The sequence below is a fragment of the Vigna unguiculata genome, chromosome 4 (assembly GCF_037176805.1).
Source record: "Vigna unguiculata cultivar grain cowpea cultivar isolate G323 ecotype 2 chromosome 4, ASM3717680v1, whole genome shotgun sequence".
Classification (NCBI taxonomy): Eukaryota; Viridiplantae; Streptophyta; class Magnoliopsida; order Fabales; family Fabaceae; genus Vigna; species Vigna unguiculata.
In genome coordinates, this window is record NC_140795.1 from 42,774,253 (window position 1) to 42,795,146 (window position 20,894).

General features: G+C 30.4%; 1 protein-coding gene and 1 pseudogene across 1 annotated transcript; both read left to right on the plus strand.

Moving 5' to 3' along the window:
• Window positions 1–696: 696 nt before the first annotated feature.
• On the plus strand, window positions 697–5,114 carry LOC146887254 (receptor-like protein EIX2). Its single transcript, XM_085672416.1, has 2 exons — window positions 697–4,086; window positions 4,819–5,114. Exon 1 carries the CDS (start codon window positions 723–725, stop codon window positions 4,083–4,085), a length of 3,363 nt encoding a protein of 1,120 aa, XP_085528542.1. The 5' UTR covers window positions 697–722; the 3' UTR covers window position 4,086; window positions 4,819–5,114.
• A 10,840-nt stretch (window positions 5,115–15,954) lies between these two features.
• On the plus strand, window positions 15,955–18,608 carry LOC114180842 (uncharacterized; annotated as a pseudogene).
• The last annotated feature ends 2,286 nt before the right edge of the window (window positions 18,609–20,894 follow it).

Here is a 20,894-nt window from a genome sequence, read left to right on the forward strand (position 1 = left end):
TATTTTAATACATTTCGTAGAAGTAACATTGTTTTGTATTTTGTTTTTCAATTTTCAGGCACTTGAATACCCATCCTCTTTCATGACTCCAACACTAGAGTTTGTTAATGCTTGGACAAGCCATTGGTTTCTTCAAATTTCCTTAGTGTGCTGATAAAAAAAAAAAAAAAAACTTCACGGTCAATTGGGAAACTAGGGTGTAATGTTTTTATTGTTTAAAGAGATGTGACTGATATCGCTTGAAACACAACCACTCCTAGGTAAATAACTTATATTCAACTCCTTGCTAAGATTGAGTTGTTTGGCATCATTTTAATCAACACAAAATATTATTATACTTATTCATAAATTATGAAAAATACATTTTGTTGTTTTAAATTTCGTTTAACCCACACTATAGAGTCCTATTTTTTACCGACACATGTTATTTAAAATATCACTGTAGTGTAATAACATTTTTTTTCTTTTTAATGATTATAATGTTTTTAATTACATATACTTTTTATTATAATAAAAACAAGGTTGACTTATACGTGTTTGACTTTGCGCTAATGTTATGAAATGAATAGCGATCATTTATGATCAGTGGGTGCATTGAATGTTACAACTAGGTGTGGTTATGGACGGTGCTCAAGTCACCAATACCAATCTAGTTTAAATACTCATACTCACTGCATTTTATCCATCACACTTCCTCTCTGTCAATCGTAACACCGACAACAATGTCAACGACGAATCCAGTTCGTTTCATATTGATGATGTTTATGTTGTGTGTGGTGTCGCAGGTTGTTGATGGAGAACAGGAAATGAGATGCCTTCCGAAGGAGAGGGAAGCACTCCTTCAATTCAAGGCTGCCATTGTCGATCACTACGCCATGCTCTCATCTTGGACCACTCCCGACTGCTGCCAGTGGCAGGGAATTCGGTGCAGCAACCTCACCGCCCATATCCTAAGCCTCCATCTTCCTGGTGAATATCCAAATTTTATTCAGACAGGTTATATAAGCGGAGAGATCCATCAGTCGTTAACGGAGTTGCCACAATTACAGTATGTGAATCTCAGTTCAAATTATTTTGGTTACAAGAAAATTCCGGAGTTTTTTGGTTCGTTCAGATACTTGAAATACCTTGATCTGTCGTCATGTGATTTTGCCGGAGAAATTCCAAGGCAGTTAGGCTCTCTTTCTAATTTGAAATACTTAAATCTTGCTTCGAATTCTCTGAACGGTTCAATCCCGGGTCAGTTTGGAAATCTCTCCAAGTTGCAACATCTTGATCTTTGGAACAATTTTCTTGAAGCGAATATACCGTCTTTTCTTGGAAATCTCTCCCAATTGCAACATCTTCGTCTCAGTTGCTATTATTTGGAAGGAAATATACCGTCCCAACTTGGAAATCTCACCAAGTTGGAACAGCTCTATCTTGGAGGATATCTTGGAGGAGGTATCAAAATTGAAGATGGAGGTCAGTGGCTCTCAAATCTCCTTTCTTTAACCCATTTTTCCTTGGTATCTGTATCAAATCTTGATCGTTCTTATAGTTGGTTAAAAGTGATTGCGAAGCTACCCGAACTAAGAGAACTGAGTTTAGTTGGTTGTAGCCTTTCCGATCATTTCATTCTCTTATCCAAGCCTTCTAAGTTGAATTTCTCTACTTCTCTCTCTGTCCTTGATCTTTCTCAGAACACCTTCACGTCACCAATGGTATTCCAGTGGGTGTCAAACATCACTTCCAACCTTGTTGAGCTTGACCTTAGTGCTAACCACTTGGAGGGTTTTACATCAAGTGATTTTGGTACGGTCAAGAATTCGCTTAGGCATCTTGACCTCTCCTCTAATAATTTCAAGGCCAAAGATTTGAAATCTTTTACAAATATATGCACCTTACATTCTTTATACTTGTCTTCAAACAAGTTCACAGAAGACCTTCCTTCCATTCTTAGTAATTTGTCCAGTGGTTGCGTTAGACACTCGTTGCAAGAATTGGACCTGTCATTAAATCACATCGTTGGCACTTTGTCTGACATTTCAGTATTCTCCTCTTTGAAAACATTGTTTCTTGATACAAATCGGTTAAGTGGAAGGATACCTGAAGGTGTGAAGTTACCATCTACTTTGGAGGATTTGTCAATTAGTGGAAACTTCTTTAAAGGTGGAATTCCAAAATCTTTTGGGAATGCATGTGCTCTGCACTCATTCGACATGAGTGGTAATAGCTTAAGTGTTGAGCTTCCAATGATAATTTCTCACTTGTCTGGATGTGCTAGATATTCATTGCAAGAATTATATCTACATATGAATAAAATCACTGGTACACTACCTGACTTCTCAACATTTACATCTTTAAAAGTATTATATCTTTCTGAAAATAAGCTAAATGGAGAGATTCATAAGGATATTCAATTTCCACACCAATTGGAGGAACTCGACGTGCATTCAAATTCTTTAAAAGGTGTGCTTAGTGATTACCATTTCACTAACATGTCTAAATTACATGTATTGGATTTATCTGATAATTCATTGGCCTTGACATTTACCCAAAATTGGGTTCCACCTTTTCAGTTGTTCACCATTAAGTTGAGATCTTGCAACTTAGGTCCAGCATTTCCGAAATGGTTGCAAACACAAAACAAATATTTTTATATTGATATTTCAAAAGCTGCAATATCAGATATTGTTCCCAAATGGTTTTGGGCTAAATTACCACTGCAACAAGTAATGACGATGAATATCTCATACAACAATCTACGAGGTATAATTTCAAATTTTCCACTAACTCATCTTTCTGATTCCATGTCCCTTGAATCAAATCAATTTGAAGGTTCTATTCCTCAATTTCTAGGGAATTCAAAAATTCTTGATTTATCAAAAAATAAATTCTCAGATCCTCTTTCTTTTTTATGTAGAGATGACACCATTCAAACTTTGTTCTATTTAGACCTTTCATACAATAAGTTATTTGGGCATATCCCAGATTGTTGGAGGCAATTGAACAAACTAGTTTATTTGGATTTGAGTCACAACAACTTTTCAGGAAAGATTCATATGTCAATGGGATCACTTCTTGATCTTCAAGCATTGTTCTTGAGAAACAACAATTTAGTAGAAGGAATCCCTTTCTCTTTGAGGAATTGTACAGAACTAGTAATGCTTGATATGTCAGAGAACAAATTATCAGGATCTATACCTGATTGGATTGGGACAAAAGAAGAATTGCAAATATTAAGTTTGGGAAAGAATCAATTCCTTGGGAGTTTACCTTTAGAGGTTTGTTGCCTAAGAAGCATTCAAGTCTTGGATCTCTCAATAAACAACTTATCTGGAAAAATTCCTAAATGCATAAAAGACCTTACTTCAATGACTCAAACGCCATCTTCAATAGATTATGGATATCATTCATATTTTTTCAAGATTGGTGTTTTTGATACTAGCATGACATATGATTTGAGTGCATTATTGACATGGAAAGGTTTAGAACAAATGTTTATGAATAAAGGTTTGTCACTTTTGAAACTCATTGATCTTTCAAGCAATCACTTCTCAGGAGAAATTCCTGTAGAAATAGAAAAATTATCGGGATTGATCTCATTGAACTTATCAAGAAACAATTTGATTGGAAAAATTCCTTCAAACATAGGAAAGTTAGCATCACTCAATTCTCTGGATTTGTCAAGAAATTGGCTTGTAGGTTCAATTCCTCCAAGTCTTGCTCAACTTTATGGACTTGGTGTGCTAGATTTGTCTCATAACCATTTAAGTGAAAAAATTCCTACTGGTACACAACTACAGAGTTTCAATAAATCTAGCTATGAAAATAATCTCGATCTTTGTGGACCGCCACTTGAAAGACTGTGTATTGATGGGAAGCTAACACAAGGACCAAATGTTAAAGTTTATAAAGATGAATATTCTTTTTTTAATAATGATTTTTTCATAAGTATGGCAATTGGATTTGCTCTAAGTTTCTGGACGGTATTTGGCTCAATCTTATTCAAGCGTTCTTGGCGACATTCTTATTTCAACTTCTTGAATAAGTTAACCGATAATATTCTTGTCAAAGTAGTCATTCTCAGAAAAAGTATTTAAGGTGAGTAAAATTTAATTGATCAATATATTATTTTCTTTACATAATTTGTTTACTTTTCTCGTTTTATTCTCCTTTATCATGTTTTTTTTATTTCTTTTACAGATTTCACCAATAACAAAAAATCATTATATTAAATGGATAATGATATTTTGACACACTTTTTACTCACTACTTCAATTACTCTTAGATTATCACATTACTCCACTAAAAAAAATCAAAATAGATAATTGAAGGGTGATTAAAATGGTAGGTCAAAAGTGGGTCAAAATATCATAATCTATATTAAATATTGAAATAATTTTTTAAAATACAAGTAGTTGCTTTTGAAACAATTATGTCAAAGACTTAACATTTATTGCTCAATAAAACTTAAATGTGTAAATATAAGATGTTCATTAATGAAGATCGTAACTTCTTTCTCGTTTTGGATGCTGATTAAGTGCTTATTTACTTGGTTTTTTTTTTTTTCAATAAAACTCTATCCTGGACAACCTTTTGCAAATTTGGATGGAAAGTTTACAAGTTTTGTTTTTCCGAGTAAAACTTATGAGATCTTTTTTATCTATCATTAGTTTTCCTTTTTTGAAATAAACTTGTCATTATTATCCTTATGACTTCAAAATTTTAAATATATTAACTATATAAATTTTAGTGAATAACAATAAGAATTTTATGTATTTTAATATACACATTTAAGAGAAGTAACATTGTATTTTATTTTTCATTTTTCAGGCCCTTGAAGAAGGATTCTCTTTGGTGACTCCAACATTTTGTTAATGATTGGACAAGGCAATGGTTTCTTCAAATTCCCTTACTGCTCATAAAAACATCTTCACTGTGAATTGGGAAAGTAGTGTGCATGCTTTGATTCTTTGAAGTTTTAATTTTCATTAAATTACGAACTTTATTAAGCGTTGTGCTTGTAATGAAATATTTTAGCTATTATATTGTATACACAGCCACCAAAGAAATGGTTCCATACAAATAAATAGGTAAAAGTTTAACAAAGGATATAAGTGACCACAGAATATATCATAGATGAATTATCATAAATCTTATCACATTTATGTGCTTCATTTACTCATCTCTTTAGTCCATACATATCTCTTTCATTTATATTTTTCTCCTCATTCATTTCCTTCATCCAGTACCATTTTTCTGGAGAGGAAGGTGTTATACAGAAAAACTTTTAAATTACAATCACTGGTGTCAAACTAAACTTATGCAAATTAAATTAATACTAAAAATATATTTTGTTTAATATCAATGTTAAATTTAATAAATTTTAAAATAGAAACATATTAAAGTTGGTTAAGCCAATACTAAACTTTTTTAATTAAAAATTTAATTTTAAATTTAGTGACAAATTAACACCAACTTAATCAACACTATTTAGAATCTGTTTTCGAAAAAATAATATAAATAAATTAACGCCTATACAGTGGCGGAATTATGTATTAACAGAGGGGAGCCACGGCTCCCCATTTTTTTTTTTTTGAATTTATTATATATATATATATATATATATATATATATATATATATATATATAAATATTTATATTTTTTAAAATTATATTTATATATTATTTATATATTATTTATATTATGAAAATTATAATAAAAGATAAAATAAAAAATTAGTTGGAGACATTGATTTACAAAAGAGATTAGAATTTTTTTTGGCTATAGGATTTTTTCACCGTGTAAATTATCATGAAAGTGTATGAGGAGAAATAAATATAAAGAGATAGATGGAAAAACAGAGATTGGGGAACATATAGATTGAGATGAAGTAATTCTTGTATGATCTCTCACGCATCAAGTTTAGTATCTTATTATGATTTATGTACGTCAAATTTATTAATCTTTTTAGGATGTTTATCCAAATTAAGTTTATCTCAAATTAATATAAACTTAATTATGATTTTAGGGATTCTTTGATGAAATTGGTATGAACCCTAATTATACTTTTTCCTAAATTATTATAATCTTTAATTATGAAATTTATGGATTTTGTGTTTTCTGTTGTCTATGGTAATTTTGTTTAAGTTTTAAATTTATACTTGTTGCTTATTTAATTAAAGTGGTATAAGTTTTGTTATGTCTTGCAATGTGATAATTGTGACTTCTTAATATAAATTTTATTTTTTTCTAAATAGGTGAGATGTGATAAATTTATATTAGAAAGATTATGATAAAGAGTAAAAAAATTGATTCTTTTTTTAAAGAAGGGGGTTTGTGATAAAGATGAAAAACCTGCATATATGTTAACTAAACTTTTCATGAGAACCAAGAATTCAAGAGAATGAAAATCAAATCTCTAAAGTTCCTAGAGTTATATATAATGAATTTAAAAATTAATTAGAACGCGATATGAGAAAAGCGTCTTCAAATCTGACAATACCCATCAAATCAAATTGATAAGGTACAAAGGGCTGATCTAAAATGATATTCATGGTTAGTATCATGATATAATAACATGATATAATAACAAATAATAGTCATATTTTTTTGAATTCTATTATTATGCTTGTTTAAAGCAGAAGAAATGAAGAGAATAAATGAAAAAAAAAATCTAACTAAAAAAATTATATATAACAAATTTAATTTGGCACTCCTAAATTTTTTCTCTTAGTTCCGTCACTGCGCCTATAACAAGTAAGACATAAATTCGACAAAAAAAAAAAAAGCATTAAGAAAAAATTGATGCCAAATCCATTTTTGTTTTATTGTAGTTTGAATATGAAATGTATCGTATACGTGGTTCTATTCGATAATGAGATGAGATAATTTTGAAAGTCTTTTTTGTTTTGTTCGGAAAATTTGGTATAAGGGACCATTCAACTGTACAATTTACAAGTCTTTGGCAAATCTTTTTGTTTCTTTGGTGGAATGTCACAGAAGAGGCCAATGCATTTCACAAACATTTCCACGTCTGGAATGGGATTGATGCAAGTCTTTTCTAGCTTTTTTTTTTTCTTTGTTTACTTACATGATACTATCCAAATAAAATAATATTCACATAAAATAGTGTTCCAAGTGGCGGAAGCCGGAAGGGGCAGACGGGTTACGGGCCCCCTCCCCCAATTTTTTTATTTATTTTTTCATTATTTTATATATACTTTTTTAAATTATATAAATTTTTAATTTTTTTTTAAATTATTCGTATTTTTAAATTAAATAATATTATATTCAAAATTAATAAAAATTAAATTAAATATTTTTTTATTTATTTTACAAAGTACAATAATAAATAATAAAATATAAAATCAAATATATAAAGAAACAAAATTATTAAGATATTTTTTATTTTCTCTCTCATTATCTTTTGAGTTTTTTATATATTGTATTTTTCTTTCATGTTTATTTTTTTATGTTATTAAAAAAAGTTAGACATAAACTCAGTCTATCTTCATTTTTTTTATATTTTTTCTTCTATTATTAAATAAATAAATAAGGTAATTTTTTTTGTCTCATTTGATAGTGAAATATTTGTTTAACATTTAACACTATTTTTTATCTCCTGACCTTTTTGTATATTTATTTTTTTATTAATATAGAAGAAGAAGCAATATACTATGTGATTTTTCATAGTCGATTTTTAATTATAACTGATTATCAGTTTTTTTAGTAATTATGTCTCTTAACTTTTGATTAGATTATGATAAATTATTTTTTAGTCTTTAACTTTTTTTTAAATAGGTATATTGATGAAAAACGAAAGAATAAATTTATTTTTTAAAATTGATAGAGAGACTGTGGGTGAAGATGAAAACATGATAATATGGTTACTCGTCGCATAACAATGAAATGAAAGTTTGTGAAAACTTTTTGAATCAAATAGACGTTAATAAGATGGGAGATGAATATTTTGTAAATAATTTAGTTATTTACATTGAAAAATGTTAAATGAAAAATTTAATTATGATTCAATTACCATAAATTTAAAAATATAAAAAATAATAAACATTCTTTTATATATATATAATTTATTTAATAGTTATAGATATATTAGATTATAAATTATTTTTATTAAATTAATTACACTAATATTAAATATATAAATTTTAAATATATTAGTTTATTCTTCAAGTTTTCGGGAAAATTCCGCGCAACTTCTATTCTTTTCTGCTTACTGGAATTAGATGACAATTTTCAAAGTCATTTATTTTTTGTTTGAAAAAAGTGTATACCACATTTATTGTTTGAAAAAAGTGGTATACGGGATCAACCCACTATACAATTTCCACATTTATTGTTTGACGTGATGATGCTTCTGGATTGGGATTTGCTCCAATCCACATTTGTTGTTTGTAATTTTTTATTCAAACATTACACTAAAAATCATATATAAAACTCAAGTGATGCTTTTAGTTCAAACATTACACTACATAACTTTATTTTAATGTGTTTTATGATAATATTTGAGTTGTTTACGCCATTTGATATATTTATACTTTGATATTAGCCGAAAAACGTGTTAAACGTCAAATAAATTTAATAAAATTTGCTTAAAAGAACTAAAGTCACACATTTCTAAAGTTGAAAGACTAAATTGGGTCAACGTTTTGAAGAGAGATTAATTACAATTTTCATTGAAAATTAAGGAACAAAAAACATATTTAACCCCAAAAACTAACCATTTTTGTGATAAATCAACATGATAATAATAATAACATTTATTGGAGGAACTCTACGTGCATTCAAATTCTTTAAAAGGTGTGCTTAGTGATTACCATTTCACTAACATGTGTAAGGGAAGCTTTCTTTGTCTTAATTCATAAACATGTTAAGAATGCATATTGTGTGTTTAATTTGTGATTGATTGATATATCTGATATATGGAATTGCTTGTGATGTTGAAAACTATGAAGATGTGTATTTTTCTTGTTAATTGAGAATAATTGGTGGTTTAGATGTATTTTACATTCAATTGGTATGGATAATTAGATAGAATTGATGTTTGATAATTGAATGATCTTTGCACTGGTTTTGGAGTGGTACGGGTTGGCTGAAGATGCACAAAATAGGTTAGATCAGTTTTTGTATAATTCTACAAAGTTGCACACTCGCTAGGCGAGTGGTACTCGTTGGGCGAGTGAGCTAATCTGTAGAATTATGCAGAACACTGATCTGCAGAATTAGGCAGATTCGCTGGGTAAGTGTTACTCGTTGGGCGAATTTCCAAGTCAGGAACTTCCAAACCTAGACCAGTGGCTGGGCGAGTGGTACTAGTTGGACGAGCATGGGCAAGTGGCTAGATGAGCATGGGCGAGTTGCTGGGTGAGTGCTACTAGTTGGGCGAGTGAGTTAGAGCCTGAAACTTGTATTTTTGAGTTAAATTGGGTGGTATTTTAGTTATCATAAGCTTTGTAATTATTATGAATGATGAGTATACAATATGAGATTTTTTATATGAGACTAAGTTGATATTGGTTGATGCTACCCCAAGGAGGATTAGTAGTGATTGTGGTAGTGTTTGGATTGTGGTAAGGATTGTCTTGGCAGTTATCCTGATGCTCTAATAATCATTCAAATTCTCAAGTAGAGAGGAATGTGGTATGTGGTGAGAGGAGCAGAAGGTACTAGCCTAGGGGTTTTTCCTTGACCATAGGTGTTAACGGACTTACCTTGTATGTGGTAGAGTTTTCACTCTTAACTCGTCGCTTTGCAGAGCATGAGATGTCGCTACAAGTGCAGAACTGACTAGATCCGACCTCAATGCATGTATCTGGATTAGTTGAGTCGTAGTTTATATATATATATATATATATATATATATATATATATATATATATATATGAATATTTGTTTGTCTGTAGTTGTTAGATATATCAATATTACATGGTTTAAGAAAATTCTTTAAAAGTCATTAGCTTACCCTTCTTATGTGTTTCTGTCTTGTGTTGTATGTTTTTCTTTTGCGATGATCACCTATTCGGTGGGAGCAGTGGTGGTTGCAGTTTCAGAGGCACCTCTGGAGGTTGAGAAGCCATCTTTTAGGTCAGAAGGAGGTCTCAATGGGAAGTTGTTGTAAGTTGTTAGCTTGTATTAGAATTAGAAATGTTTGGTATGTATAATTGATATATTTATATAGTCCGATAATTTGTAAGACTGTATTAATATACTTTATACATTTGTTTATTTGTTTTGAACACTAAGGTGAAATATCCGATTTTATTATCTTTAAGCTGCTAAAATTGAAATGTTACATCTGACCTTATCCATTCTCTTTTAAAACTATCGGAAATAAATATATTGTTGTGTTAATGTGTTCACGTTATTTTTATGATAGTAAAATATAATGAATATAATTATTTTTTATACTAATATTATAATAATAAAAAAAATAATGAAAACGTAAAAAGTAAAATTAAAATAAAATACGCATACCAATAAATTTAAAAATAAAAATGAATTAAAGTCCGTCAAGTCAACTTTAAAGTCCTTCAGTTAGAAATTTAATTTTAAACTTAGTAATAAATTGGCATCAGCTAACCAATAATAGTTAAAGTCAGTTTCTAAAAACTAATATTAATAAATTAACATGTCTAACAAATGCGACACAAATTCAATACTATTGATTAATTATTGCGGATTTTAAAAAAAAAAAAAAAAACATTAAGCCAAAATTGACGCAAAAATCTATATACTTTTGAGGTTGAATGTGAAATGTATCGTATACGTGGTTCTATTTCGTTAATGAGATGACAAAATTTTGAATGTCTTTTTGTTTTGTTCGGAAAAATTGGTATAAGGGATTATTCCACCATACAATTCCCAAGTGTTTTTGTTTCTTTCATGGAATGTCTCGTGAGAGGCCAATGCACTTCACAAAAATTTCCATGTGAGGAATGGGATTGCTAAGTCGTTTCTAATTTTGTTTTTTTCTTGATGAAAATAACATGTCTTGAAAAGTCTCACATCGATTAAGACAATCAAGGGAGTGAGTGTTAGTAACTATATAATGGGTTATAAGTCCATGATGTTCCTTGTCCCAAGTCAAAGACACTTCAACCTTATATTTGACTCTTCTTTTTTCTTATACTCTTGTAATAAGATCGTTGTGAGGTTTGGGTTAAATTATTGCTTTGGAGAGTGTGGATGTACTCGGGGCAAAAGGGCATGGGTGTATTGTCTATGTGTTTCCTTGTGTCTATTTTATTTCTCTATTAATAAAGTTTTTCTCGGGGGGTTTTTCCCAATAGTTGTATTAAGAGCTATGGTTCGGTAGGATTTTTTTCTTAGTATGCCATGTGGTTGCAATGTAGTATGATCTTCCACATTAGAAAAGATTAATTCCTTGTTGTTGGAGAATCATCCTTGGTTGTTGAAGTTGCAATGCGAAATTTGATGGAAGGATCAATTTTAGTGTTGTGTTGACGCGATGAATCTACAATTGAGTTTGTGGTGGTGCAAGGACGGTAAGTCATGTTGGATCTGCAGTGGAGTTCACGTGTGGCGAGATGCTCCTGGATTTGTGGAGGACAACACAGTTGGTGCTCGCATGGCTTGGTGAGTGATGCACGATGGAAATTTGATTTGTGTGAGTCACAGTTTGCGGCATGTTCGTGCAGGAAGTGTTTTACGGTTTACATATATGCTTCAACAAGAGTCAATGGAGGTGATACGCTGGTAGGTGTTGCATCTCCGATGAGGGAGTCAAACGACACGGTGGCTCCGAAGTGCAGATGTTCGATTTGTGGTGTGGTTTTACGTCGTGGGTTGCGACATGGTTCCGAAAAAGGGTGTATGATGTTTATGTGCGAGGATTGACTAACATTTATGCAAGATGTGTGGTGATTATACACGAGCATGAGTTAGCATTGATGCAAGGTGCATGGAAATTCTTGGGATGACTATTCAGAGTGGAAATTCTTGGGATGGTTTGATTCCAATTGGAAATCTTGGGATGGTTTGATTCCAAGTGAAAATTCTTAGAATGGTTTGATTCCAAGTGGAAATTCTTGTAATGGTTTGATTTCAAGTGGAAATTCTTGGGATGGTTTGATTCCTAGTGAAATTCTTGGGATAGTTTGATTTCAAGTGGAAATTCTCGGGACGACTTGATTCCAAGTGATACCCCTTATGGTGGAGTATGATTGCTGGTATAGACAATGAAGATGTGTTTATTTTAATTAGGGTGGAGAATGTTGGGCTGATGAAAATAACATGTCTTGAAAAGTCCCACATCGCCTAAGACAACCAAGGGAGTGAGTGTTAGTGACTATATAATGGGTTCTAAGTACACGATGTTCCTTGTGTTGAGTCAAAGACACCTTAAGCTTATATTTGACTCTTCTTATTTCTTATACTTTTGTAATAAGAGTTTTCGAGAGTGTGTGTGTAATCGAGATTAAAAGGCATGAGTATGTTGTGTATGTGTTTCCTTATATTTATTTTATTTCTTTATTAATAAAGTGATTCTCGGAGTTTTCTTGTTTTTATTATTAACTTACATTGATACTATCTAAATAAAATAATCTTCACATAAAATAGTATAGACATAATAAAGATTATATGAAATTGAAACTCAAACAATATTGAAAAAAATTTATATTAGATTTCCGTTTTTTAATTGGGTCGTGTAATTCACTTTTATTATAATGTTTATGTTGTTTGTAACATTTTTTTTTTCAAACATTACATTAAAAAAATCACATAAAATATTTGGACTTAAATAAATAATATCATAGTTTAAAATTCTAAACTTGTTGTTCAGAAAATATTTATCCTAACAAAAAATCAAAATTTGGACGTGGATTATTAACAAATATCCGAATACAACATTTTTATATTTTGACCATGTCTAAGTGGATTATGTTATGTTGGGTCTTTCGAGAGAGGATCATCAAGGGATATAACTCCAATGAAATATGAGCTTAACTCACATATAAGGGATTAATATCACTCTTAATCCAAAACCTTAAAACAATGAGTTTTTGGGGTCTTCATCCTTATATGGTGCTCAACTTTCTCATCTTTACTCAACGTGAGACTTAGACTCACACTTGAATTCTTAACAATCTTCCCTTCAAATGTGAGTCCCTTCACATTGGTACTTCTCCCTCGAGCGAAAGTATTTTTTTTAAGCCACGAGTAGCCTTTCATCTTAACGAGACACACTTAACTGACTCACATTGTCAGGAAGACTTTCAATACAAGGACTTGTCTGAGCTGGTCACCACACGAACCTTTGCCCCTAATACCACTGTTGGGTCTTTTGAGAGAAGAGATTACCGGGAAGATACAACATCAATGAGACATGAGGACAATCCACACATAAGGGATTGACATGACTCTTAATCCAAAACCTTAAAACAATAAGTTTATCAGTCTTCATTCTTATATAGTGCTCACTTTCTCAGTTTTACTCAGTATGAGACTTAGACTCATAATTAAATTCCCAACCAATAAATATTGTGTTTATGAGTAGATCATATGATTCGGTATATACATTTTCAGATTTATATATAGATGTATATATGATCCGTCCAAATGGTGTTGCATGAATGTTGGTAATGAATTTATTTGAAGGTTGCAACAATTAGAGTAACCAACACATGACAACAAGTTAGTGATTAAATGGTTAATACTTTTAACAATTATAAAATAAAATAAGTATTATTATTATTTCCAATTAAATATTTATAATTATAATAAACCTCTTCTAGTTTAAAATAGTATCGATTTTTATACATTTCTTTAATGAGCCCTATTTTCTTATATTGCTTTTATATTGTAATAGTTTAGTTATTTAAATTTATTAATATTTTAGACATCTTTAAGGGTGCTAAATACGGTAGCCTTATCCATTATCTTTTAAAACTATCGGAAACACGCGAAATGTTGAGTTAATGTGTTCAAATTATTTTAGGATAGTAAAATATAGATATAATTAGTAATTAGTTCTAATTTTTTTTTTGTTCAATTTGGTCCTTTTAGTATTGGTTGGTTCAATTTAATTCTCCAATTATTTAAAAGGTTTCAATTCGGTTCTTTTATTTAAATTGGAGTTAACACCGTGTCCATACATGACACGTGTCAAGCTGTGAAATTTTTTATTTTTTTTTAAAATTTATAAAATGACACATGTCAGGTTATCGTCATGCCACGTGGCAATTTATCATCATGACATGTGTTTTTTTCAATTTAGTTCTCTTTTTAAATTTTTGGTTCAATTTAGTACCATATTTGTTTAAAACGATCCAATTTTGTCTTTTTCAAATTGATACCAAATTAGTAAATAAGCTTAATTATAACTTGTATATACATGTTAAAATAATTTTTTTGAATTTATACATCAAATCACTACACCTAAATACTCAAATTATTTTATTTTTTACAAGTGTAAAAAATTAAAAAGGTAATAATGTAAAAAATAAAATAATTTGTGTATTTAAATATAGTGATTTGATGTATATATTAAAAAAAAATTATTGTAACATTATATATGTATATATATACTGTAATTAAGCTTATTTAATAATTTGATCTCAAATTGGAGAAGACAAAATTGGATTATTTTACAAAATAAGAGTACTGGATTGAACTTAGATTTAAATAGGAAAGTAAATTGAAAACAACTATTACCACTGCTACGTGTCAAGATGGTAAACTACCACATGGCACGACGGTAACCTGACACGTGGTAGTTTATAAATATTTAGAATAAAAATTAAAAAATAAAAAAATAAAAAATAAAAAAATTTTCAAAACTTGACATGTGTCCTATACGGACATGATGTTAACTCCAACTTAACGAAAGATGACCAAATTGAACATTTTTTAAATTGGGGGACTAAATTAAACAAACCAATAATAAGATGACCAAATTGAACCAAATCAAAAAATTAGGGGACTAAATCAGTAATTATACTTAAAATATATGAATATAATTAATTTTTTATACAAATATTGTTATAATAAAAAATAATAAAATGTAAAAAGTAAAATTAAAATAAAATACGCATACCAAGTAAATTGAGTTGAGATGGATTGAACATGAAATGTGCTCAATATGTGGTTGTATTTACTGTAATGTGACGAATCTTTTTGTTTTGTTTGGAAAATGTGGTATAAGGGACCATCCCATTATACACGATTTAAGTCTTTTTTTTTTTTTTTTTTTTCTGTTTGTTTTGTGGAATGTGATACAAGGGACAATTGCACTTCATAATATTTTCCACGTATAATTAATCGCTAGTCTGATAATATTATGAGAGTAGGTGAAACAATAAACTTAATCAATTTTGTTGTGATAAATTCTATTAATATATTTGATACTATATTAAAAAATAAATTTTAAATTTAATTCAAATTTAACAAATTCATTTATAAAATAATATTATATCTATTTATATATTATAAATTTATCTCATCTTTTATCAGCCTAAAATTTATTATATAAATTATAAAAATACTATTAAATAATAAAATTCTGTTTCTTTTTTACGGTACGTTCTGACAAGTCATTTGAAGAATTATTGTAGTGTTTGATTATTATTTTTTTGACGGTATCTTCTGACAAGTCATTTTAAGTATTATTTTTAGTGTTTGATTTTTCTGTTGACGGTATCTTCTGACAAGTCATTTCAAGGATTATTGTAGTGTAATAATTCATTTTTCTTTTTTATAATTATTATAATGTTTTTTAGTTACATATTTTTTAATATAATACAAATACGTGCCTCTGTGCTAATATTAGATAAATAAATATTAAATATATTTTAAAGATCTCACTTTCATTTCCAATTTGTATGAATATTTACAAAAAACATTATACGATTTGAAAAGCGTAAAATATTAAATATATAAACACTGGTCATTGATGAACAGTGGATGAATCGAATGTGTATATATGTGGTTATGGAGATTGCTTAATTCACCAACACCAATCAAACTTTAATACTCCCTGCATTCTATCCATCACTTTTTCTGTGTGATGATAAGAGCCACAACAACGTCAATGAGGAATCCGGTTCGTTTCAGATTCATGATGTTTATGCTGTGTCTGATGTTGCAGGTTGTTCATGGTGAAGAGCAAGTGAGATGTCTTCCAAAGGAGAGGGAAGCACTGCTCCAATTCAAGGCTGCCATTGTGGATGACTACGGCATGCTCTCATCGTGGACTACTCCTCACTGCTGCCAATGGAAGGGGATTCGTTGCAGTAACCTCACCGCTCATATTCTGAGTCTCGACCTTCATGGAGAGATTGTCGACCTTCATCTAAGTGGAGAGATCCACAAGTCGTTGATGGAGTTGCGACAATTACAGTATTTGAACCTCAGTTATAATTCCTTTGAAGACAGTCACATCCCAGAGTTTATTGGTTCCTTCAAAAACTTGAAATACCTTGATCTCTTTTCTTGTCGTTTTAGCGGAAAAATTCCAAGTCAGTTAGGCTCTCTTTCTCATTTGAAATACTTAAATCTAGCTGGGAATTCTCTGGAGGGTTCTATCCCTCGTCAGCTTGGAAATCTCTCCCAGTTGCAGGAGCTCTATCTTGGAAACAATCCTTTTGAAGGAAATGTACCATCTCAACTTGGTAATCTCTTCCAGTTGCAGGTGCTCTCTCTTGGAGACAGTTCTTTTGAAGGGAATGTACCATCTCAGCTTGGAAATCTCTCACATTTGCAGGAGCTTTATATTATAGGGAATCATGCTCTAAAACTTGATGATGGAGGTCAGTGGCTCTCAAATCTCATATCTCTAACCCATCTTTACTTGGATTCAGTATCAAATCTTAATCGTTCTCATACTTGGCCGCATGTGATTGGAAAGCTACCTAAACTAAGAGAACTCGGTTTAATTGATTGTAGCCTTTCCTATTATTTCATTTTGTCATCTAGGCCTTTTAAGTTCAACTCTTCTACTTCCCTCTCGTTCCTTGATCTTTCATTCAACACCTTCACGTCACCGATGATATTTGAGTGGGTCTCAAATACCACTTCCAGTCTTGTTGAGCTTCACCTTATTTCTAGCCTCCAGGAGGGTTCCACATCAGGTCATTTTGGTATGGCCATGAATTCGCTTAGGTATCTTGACCTCCGCTCTAATACATTAAAGGGCAGAGATTTGAAATCTTTCACGAATATATGCACCTTGTATTCTTTAAACTTGTATATGAACAATTTGACAGAAGACCTCCCATCCATTCTTGATCATTTGTCTAGTGGTTGTGTTAGATACTCATTGCGAGAATTGGATTTGTCAAATAATCACATCACGGGAAATTTGCCCGAGCTTTCAGTATTTTCATCTCTAAAAGCATTGTTCCTCGATCAAAATCATTTAAGTGGAGAGATACCTCAAGACATCATATTACCGCCAAAATTGGAGTCTCTCTCAATTCAATTGAACTCTATTGAAGGTCGAATCCCAAAATCATTTGGAAATGCATGTGCTTTGTGCTTATTGGATATGTCTTCTAATAGTTTGAGTGAAGAGTTTTCGGTGATAATTCATCACTTATCTGGATGTGCAAGAAACTCATTACAAGAATTGAGCTTACAAGGAAATAAGATTAATGGTACATTTCCTGATCTTTCAATATTTTTAGCTCTGAAAAAATTAGATCTTACTGAAAATCAATTAAGTGGAAAGATATATGAAGGTAGCAAATTGCCACCTTCATTGGAGTATTTGTCTATCCAATTAAACAAGTTTGAAGGTGGAATTCCAAAATCATTTGGAAATGCATGTGCTTTGTGCTTATTGGATATGTCTTCTAATAGTTTGAGTGAAGAGTTTTCGGTGATAATTCATCACTTATCTGGATGTGCAAGAAACTCATTACAAGAATTGAGCTTACAAGGAAATAAGATTAATGGTACATTTCCTGATCTTTCAATATTTTTAGCTCTGAAAAAATTAGATCTTACTGAAAATCAATTAAGTGGAAAGATATATGAAGGTAGCAAATTGCCACCTTCATTGGAGTATTTGTCTATCCAATTAAACAAGTTTGAAGGTGGAATTCCAAAATCATTTGGAAATGCATGTGCTTTACGTTCACTAGATATGTCACAAAATAGCTTCAGTGAAGAGTTTCCAAGGATAATCCATCATTTGTCTGGATGTGCTAGATATTCATTAGAAGAATTAGATATAAACTCTAACCAAATTAATGGCACACTACCTGACTTCTCCATATTCACATCTTTAAAAGGATTATCTCTTTATATAAATAAGCTAAATGGAGAGATTCCTAAGAATATTCAATTTCCACCCCAATTAGAGAAACTCCACATGTATTCAAACTATTTAAGAGGTGTGCTCACTGATTACAATTTTGCTAATGTGTCTAGGTTACGAGAATTAGATTTATCTGACAACTCATTAGCCTTGGAATTTACCCAAAATTGGGTTCCACCTTTTCAGTTGTTCTTTATAAAATTGAGATCTTGCAAGCTAGGTCCAACATTTCCCAAATGGCTCAAGACACAAAATAAATTTTATTATATTGACATTTCAAATGCTTCAATATCAGATGTTGTTCCAGAATGGTTTTGGGGTAAATTATCACTACAAGGGATGACCATAGATATTTCATACAACAAATTACGGGGTATAATTCCAAATATTCCACAGAAGTTTCTTATTGATGAGATGTCACTTAGATCAAATCAATTTGAAGGTCCTATTCCTCTATTTCTGCGAAATTCTAGAATCCTTGATTTGTCTAAAAATGAATTCTCAGATTCTACTTTGTTTTTATGTTTGAATGGTACAATTGAGACTTTATACCAATTAGACATATCAAATAATCAATTATCTGGACAAATTCCAGATTGTTGGAGTCATTTCAAGTCATTAATTTATTTGGATCTGAGTTACAATAATTTCTCAGGAAAAATTCCTACTTCAATGGGTTCACTTTTTAATCTTCAAGCATTGTTGTTGAGAAACAACAACTTAATAAGTGAGATTCCTTTGTCATTGAGAAGTTGCACAGAGCTAGTAATGTTAGATATGGCAGAAAACAAATTATCTGGACTTTTTCCTGCTTGGATTGGGAGTAATTATAAAAATCTGCAATTTTTAAGTTTGGGAAGTAATAATTTTTATGGAACTTTACCAATGCAAATTTGCTATCTCAAAAACATTCAACTCTTGGATCTCTCCATCAACAACTTATTCGGGAAAATTCCTAAGTGCATAAAAAATTTTGTTGTAATGGCTGACAACATGTCTTCATATGAATATCACGGTTATAGTTTCCGAACATGGGAATCTGGAGGCATAAAATCATATGAGTTGAATGGCAATTTGATGTGGAAAGGTTCAAAACAAATGTTCATGAATGATGAATTGTCTCTTTTAAAAGGTATTGATCTCTCAAGCAATCACTTTTCAGAAGAAATTCCGATGGAAATAGAGGATTTATTTGGGTTGATTTTATTGAATTTATCAAGAAACAATTTAATAGGGAAAATCCCTTCAAATATTGGAAAGCTTGCATCACTTGAATTTTTGGATCTTTCAAGAAACCAACTAGTTGGTCCCATTCCTATTAGTCTTACTCAAATTGATCGACTTACCATGTTAGATTTGTCACATAACTATTTATCTGGAAAAATTCCAATTAGCACACAATTACAAAGTTTCAGTACATCTAGTTATGAAGATAATCTCGATCTTTGTGGACTACCGCTTGAGAAATTGTGTATCAATGAAGAACAAACACAAAATCCAAATGTTAAAGGTCATGATGACGAATATTCATTTTTCAATAATGATTTTTTCATAAGTATGTCTTTTGGATTTATTATAAGCTTCTGGATGGTATTTGGCTCAATCTTATTAAAGCGTTCTTGGAGACATGTCTATTTCAAGTTCTTGATCAGTTTAGCGGACAATATTAATGACAAAGTAAACGTCTTTACGATGATATTTAAGGTGGATACAGGTAATGATAGTATAGTCCTTATATAATTTATTTGGTCTCCCAACCAAGTCTTTATTTGTTACTTCTATATATCTGTTCATTAAAATAAAATTATCAAATACTGATAGTATCTTGAAGCAAATTTTATTATCATTAGTCTTTAAAATAAGTATTTGTTAATAAATTAAACAGCTGTATCCTTTTTTTATATGTTTGTTGAATGTTTATATTTTAAATAAGTGGGTTTCAAAAATATGAGTATTTAAAATGCATATTTTAAGTTTAAAAGTTGTTTCATTAGTGAGTATCACTATAGATATTCTTTAATTCATTGTATATATTTATAAGTGAAAATAATATATTTTTTATTTATTTGGGGACATGAAATAGCAACAAACCTGCTTGTTCCTTCGAAAATTTATTTATTAATGATTTTAATTACTACCATGAAAAATCATGATTGCCCCCTAGTTTTTTCGTGTGATTAACCTAACTAACCCCTTTATTTTTGTTTTCAGGCAATTGAACGTCGTAATATTGTAGGACTCCAACATTTGAACTTGTTATAATGCTTAGATAAGGTAATAAGTTGGAAATTATATATGGTTTGTTTAAATTCCATTACTGTGTGCTTATTAAAAAACACCTTCATTGTCAACTTGGAAACTAGTATGCATATTTTCATTTTACTTTTTTAATTAAACTATAAACCTTATTTAGTCTTGTGTTTGTAATGAAATATAAAGTATCAATTTACTCATACTTTTCCCATAATCCAAACTTCGGTCTGACATATTACTTTAGTTAAATATATTTCAGATATTTGACCCCAATTTCAATTTTGCAAGAACTAAAGAGATATGAAAAAAAAATACAGTGTACAAGTTTTATGAATCCATCACTGTCCACTGTCATAA